The 6,000-nt window shown below is 57.4% G+C and overlaps 1 protein-coding gene across 1 annotated transcript in view; it reads left to right on the top strand.

The window, feature by feature from the left end:
* Positions 1-1,465: 1,465 nt before the first annotated feature.
* The window catches only part of HSD11B1L (hydroxysteroid 11-beta dehydrogenase 1 like), a 38,371-nt gene continuing 33,836 nt past the window's right edge, over positions 1,466-6,000 (top strand). Inside the window, exon 1 of the mRNA XM_078671572.1 lies at positions 1,466-1,682. Within this exon, the coding sequence (XP_078527698.1) occupies positions 1,601-1,682 (82 nt within the window). The 5' untranslated portion in view covers positions 1,466-1,600. The remainder of the gene's footprint in view (positions 1,683-6,000) is intronic.

The raw sequence follows: 6,000 nt of genomic DNA, 5'->3' as shown, positions 1-6,000 counted from the left end.
AGAGAGTAAGGGTGTTTGAGAGAGTAAGAGGGTGTTTGCTAGAGAGTAAGAGGGTGTTTGCTAGAGAGTAAGAGGGTGTTTGTGAGAGAGTAAGAGGGTGTTTGTGGGAGAGTAAGAGGGTGTTTGTGGGAGAGTAAGAGGGTGTTTGTGGGAGAGTAAGAGGGTGTTTGTGAGAGAGTAAGAGGGTGTTTGTGAGAGAGTAAGAGGGTGTTTGTGAGAGAGTAAGAGGGTGTTTGTTAGAGAGTAAGAGGGTGTTTGTTAGAGAGTAAGAGGGTGTTTGTTAGAGAGTAAGAGGGTGTTTGTTACTGAGAGAGTAAGAGGGTGTTTGTTAGAGAGTAAGAGGGTGTTTGTTAGAGAGTAAGAGGGTGTTTGTTAGAGAGTAAGAGGGTGTTTGTTAGAGAGTAAGAGGGTGTTTGTTAGAGAGTAAGAGGGTGTTTGTGGGAGAGTAAGAGGGTGTTTGTGGGAGAGTAAGAGGGTGTTTGTGGGAGAGTAAGAGGGTGTTTGTGGGAGAGTAAGAGGGTGTTTGTGAGAGAGTAAGAGGGTGTTTGTGAGAGAGTAAGAGGGTGTTTGTGAGAGAGTAAGAGGGTGTTTGTGAGAGAGTAAGAGGGTGTTTGTTAGAGAGTAAGAGGGTGTTTGAGAGAGTAAGAGTGTTTGAGAGAGTAAGAGGGTGTTTGTGAGAGAGTAAGGGTGTTTGAGAGAGTAAGAGGGTGTTTGCTAGAGAGTAAGAGGGTGTTTGTTAGAGAGTAAGAGGGTGTTTGTGGGAGAGTAAGAGGGTGTTCGTGGGAGAGTAAGAGGGTGTTTGTGAGAGAGTAAGAGGGTGTTTGTTAGACAGTAAGAGGGTGTTTGTTAGACAGTAAGAGGGTGTTTGTGGGAGAGTAAGAGGGTGTCTGTGGGAGAGTAAGAGGGTGTTCGTGGGAGAGTAAGAGGGTGTTTGTGAGAGAGTAAGAGGGTGTTTGCTAGAGAGTAAGGGTGTTTGAGAGAGTAAGAGGGTGTTTGCTAGAGAGTAAGAGGGTGTTTGCGAGAGAGTAAGAGGGTGTTTGTGAGAGAGTAAGAGGCCTTGGAGACAGGGAGAGAGCCCGCACCCCTGCCTCCCTCGCTTGATGAGGGGGGTCCTCGTCCCTCTGTCCCTCGGAGCCTCAGCTCCGGTGGAGGGGGGGCCGGGGCGGGGTCAGCCACACCCTGCCTGCGTGGAGCTGCTGCCGGATCCTCACGCTTCACGCCTCCTGCATGTCCTCCTGGTGGGAGGGGTGGATGAAGGGGCTTCTGTTCTCGTACAGAGGGGGTTTAGTCCGCCACTTCAGCCGTGACCGGAGCGCGACCGATGCTGATGTACTTAAGTGTGTTCCTTGCACGCGATGACACAGTGAACATAAAACAGTGGAGTGGAATGTGACAGAGAGTGATCGCCATCAGCTGATCTGAGCCTGGCGGGCCGAGTCTCGTTTCATAACCCGCAGCAGCAGCACAGGGGAGGTCGAGCTAGCCTTTCAAGCAGCCACAGGCGCTGCCAATCAGGGCCTGCTCCACCCGGTGCACTTTGACCCCTGTTCTCACTTCCCGGGCTCGGCAGGGCTGGGTGCAGAGGACATCCTGCCCGAGCATGCAGCTGGCCGTGCCGGGGCTCTGCCTCGCCGCCCTGGGGGCTCTCCTGGCCTTCCTGAGCCGAGACACCTTCCAGCCCGGTAAGTCTCGGCGCCTGTGGGGGGATCGGAACCGTGTGAGCTTCTGCAGCAAAGATGCAGCTTCAGAGACACAAGTGCCCCGGGCTGAGGCGGCGCCGAGGCTTGTGGAAGAAACCAGGCAGGATGTCTGGAGGTGACTGCACCTGTGCACCGGGCTGAGCCTGCACCCCACAGGTGACTGCACCTGTGCACCAGGCTGAGCCTGCACCCCAGAGGTGACTGCACTTGTGCACCAGGCTGAGCCTGCACCCCACAGGTGACTGCACCTGTGCACCAGGCTGAGCCTGCACCCCACAGGTGACTGCACCTGTGCACCGGGCTGAGCCTGCACCCCACAGGTGACTGCACCTGTGCACCGGGCTGAGCCTGCACCTGTGCACCAGGCTGAGCCTGCACCCCACAGGTGACTGCACCTGTGCACCGGGCTGAGCCTGCACCCCACAGGTGACTGCACCTGTGCACCAGGCTGAGCCTGCACCCCACAGGTGACTGCACCTGTGCACCGGGCTGAGCCTGCACCCCACAGGTGACTGCACCTGTGCACCAGGCTGAGCCTGCACCCCACAGGTGACTGCACCTGTGCACCGGGCTGAGCCTGCACCCCACAGGTGACTGCACCTGTGCACCGGGCTGAGCCTGCACCCCACAGGTGACTGCACCTGTGCACCGGGCTGAGCCTGCACCCCACAGGTGACTGCACCTGTGCACCGGGCTGAGCCTGCACCCCACAGGTGACTGCACCTGTGCACCGGGCTGAGCCTGCACCCCACAGGTGACTGCACCTGTGCACCGGGCTGAGCCTGCACCCCACAGGTGACTGCACCTGTGCACCGGGCTGAGCCTGCACCCCACAGGTGACTGCACCTGTGCACCGGGCTGAGCCTGCACCCCACAGGTGACTGCACCTGTGCACCAGGCTGAGCCTGCACCCCACAGGTGACTGCACCTGTGCACCAGGCTGAGCCTGCACCCCACAGGTGACTGCACCTGTGCACCGGGCTGAGCCTGGGCTGAGCCTGCACCCCACAGGTGACTGCACCTGTGCACCAGGCTGAGCCTGCACCCCACAGGTGACTGCACCTGTGCACCGGGCTGAGCCTGGGCTGAGCCTGCACCCCACAGGTGACTGCACCTGTGCACCGGGCTGAGCCTGCACCCCACAGGTGACTGCACCTGTGCACCAGGCTGAGCCTGCACCCCACAGGTGACTGCACCTGTGCACCAGGCCGAGCCTGCACCCTAGAGGTGACTGCACCTGTGCACCAGGCTGAGCCTGCACCCACAGGTGACTGCACCTGTGCACCGGGCTGAGCCTGCACCCCACAGGTGACTGCACCTGTGCACCGGGCTGAGCCTGCACCCCACAGGTGACTGCACCTGTGAACCGGGCTGAGCCTGCACCCCACAGGTGACTGCACCTGTGCACCGGGCTGAGCCTGCACCCCACAGGTGACTGCACCTGTGAACCGGGCTGAGCCTGCACCCCACAGGTGACTGCACCTGTGCACCAGGCTGAGCCTGCACCCCACAGGTGACTGCACCTGTGCACCGGGCTGAGCCTGCACCCCACAGGTGACTGCACCTGTGCACCAGGCTGAGCCTGCACCCCACAGGTGACTGCACCTGTGCACCAGGCCGAGCCTGCACCCTAGAGGTGACTGCACCTGTGCACCAGGCTGAGCCTGCACCCACAGGTGACTGCACCTGTGCACCAGGCCGAGCCTGCACCCCGGAGGTGGCTGCACCTGTGCACCGGGCTGAGCCTGCACCCCAGAGGTGGCTGCACCTGTGCACCAGGCTGAGCCTGCACCCCACAGGTGACTGCACCTGTCCACCAGGCTGAGCCTGCACCCCACAGGTGACTGCACCTGTGCACCGGGCTGAGCCTGCACCCCACAGGTGACTGCACCTGTGCACCGGGCTGAGCCTGCACCCCACAGGTGACTGCACCTGTGCACCAGGCTGAGCCTGCACCCCACAGGTGACTGCACCTGTGCACCAGGCCGAGCCTGCACCCTAGAGGTGACTGCACCTGTGCACCAGGCTGAGCCTGCACCCACAGGTGACTGCATCTGTGCACCAGGCCGAGCCTGCACCCCGGAGGTGGCTGCACCTGTGCACCGGGCTGAGCCTGCACCCCAGAGGTGGCTGCACCTGTGCACCAGGCTGAGCCTGCACCCCACAGGTGACTGCACCTGTGCACCAGGCCGAGCCTGCACCCCAGAGGTGACTGCACCTGTGCACCAGGCTGAGCCTGCACCCACAGGTGACTGCACCTGTGCACCAGGCCGAGCCTGCACCCCAGAGGTGACTGCACCTGTGCACCAGGCTGAGCCTGCACCCCACAGGTGACTGCACCTGTGCACCGGGCTGAGCCTGCACCCACAGGTGACTGCACCTGTGCACCAGGCCGAGCCTGCACCCACAGGTGACTGCACCTGTGCACCAGGCCGAGCCTGCACCCCGGAGATGGCTGCACCGGGCCTTGTGGTGAGACTCCGCCTAAGCATAGGGTGACCAACCGTCCATAAATTTCACGGACCGTCCGTAATTTGAACATCATATTTTTTCCAAAATGTGGACCTTGCAGGGAGCAGAGCTGTTCCCTGCCAGAGGCCTCAGCTCCCTGGTGGGGCGCCTGGCACTCAACCTCTGAGCACAAGGGTCGCCCCACCCCACCCAGTGGTATTCTGTCTGCGGCTGATTGCCCCATACAGACCGACAGTGGGCCAGTCTGGGCTCCTACAGCATGGGGTGGGCCTCCTGCTGCCGTCTAGGGCCGGGCACTCCATCAGATGGAAGAAATCTACGAAACAAATGTGTAAAGACGCCCATGCTGCTCTGTGCCAGTTCATGAAAAGAAGCTGGAGAAAGAGGTTAAAGGAGAGGTTATAGTTCTTACACAGTCTCATCATTTCAGAGAGAGTCGGAAGCTCCTCTGTTTTGTAACTTTATTCCAATCGCGCCTCAGGAGGCGGCTTCAGAAATTCAAAACTGTAGATCAGGGGCCCCAGATGATCCTTGCCCCCCTAAACTCTGGAAAACAATAGCCCACTCCCTTACCAAAACACTTACCCATGTCTGGAATACTTCCCATGACACGGGCATCTTCCCCGATGACTGGAAACATGCAACCCTTCTCCCCCTGGGAAAGAAACCTACCAGAGATCCGGGGGACCTTAATACCCTTCGGCCAATCTCCTTACTGCCCGCACCGGGTACAATGCTAGAGAAGTTGGTTCAGAGACAACTGACCAACTTCATTGAGTGTAAGGCCGCTTTGCATGAAACACATTCTGGTTTCAGGTCGGGCTTTAGAGCAGAGACTGCCCGGCTTGAGGTGGCAGAGAAAGGGTGGATGATGGGCGAGTGAATGGGTGGACGTTTGCTAAAAAATGATGAATGGATTGATGAATTGATAAGTGGAAGGGTGAATGGATGGATGGATGAGTGAAGGGTGGATATAAGGATGGATGAGTGAGTGAAAGGGAGGGTAGATGGACAAAAGGATGGATAGGTTATTAAAAGGGTGGATGATGGGCGAGTGAATGGGTGGACGTTTGCAAGAAATGATGAATGGATTGATGAATTGATAAGTGGAAGGGTGGATGGATGGATGAGTGAAGGGTGGATATAAGGATGGATGAGTGAGTGAAAGGGAGGGTAGATGGACAAAAGGATGGATAGGTTATTGAAAGGGTGGATGGATGAGAGAGGATGGATGAGTCAAAGGATGTGATGGGGTCAATGGATGGATTCATGAGTGGATGAATACATGGATGAGTGTGTGGATGGGTGAAGGGTGGGTGGCTAAGTGAAAGGGAAATGGAAAGAGAACGGGCGAATAGATGGATGGATAAGTAAATGCAGTGGTGAATGATTGGCAGAATGGATGGGTGAATGGATGAGTGAAAAGAAGAATGTAAAGATGGACGAGTGAAATAATGCACACAAGTGAAAGAGAGGGTGAAGAGCTTGAAGAAAGGATGGATGAGTGAAAGGTTGAAGGAGTGGATGGATGAGTGACTGGGTGGATGGATGAGTAAGTGAAGGGATGGCTTGGGTGAAAGGGTAAATGGCTGGATCAATGAGTGGATGGATGGGTGGAAGAGTGGATGGATGAGTGAAAGGATGGATTCGGTGAAAGGGTGGATGGATGATGGGTGGATGAGTGAAAGGGTGGATGGAGGGGCAGATGAGTGAAATGATGGATGGAAGGATAGATGATGGATAGGTTTGCAAAAGGTTGAAAAGGTTTGATATGGATGGGCACACAGACGGAAGGACAGAATAAAGACTGAATGATCGATGAAAGAAT

This window comes from Lissotriton helveticus, chromosome 12 (genome assembly GCF_964261635.1).
Source record: "Lissotriton helveticus chromosome 12, aLisHel1.1, whole genome shotgun sequence".
Taxonomy (NCBI): domain Eukaryota; kingdom Metazoa; phylum Chordata; class Amphibia; order Caudata; family Salamandridae; genus Lissotriton; species Lissotriton helveticus.
This window is presented reverse-complemented; position numbering and strand designations above follow the sequence as displayed.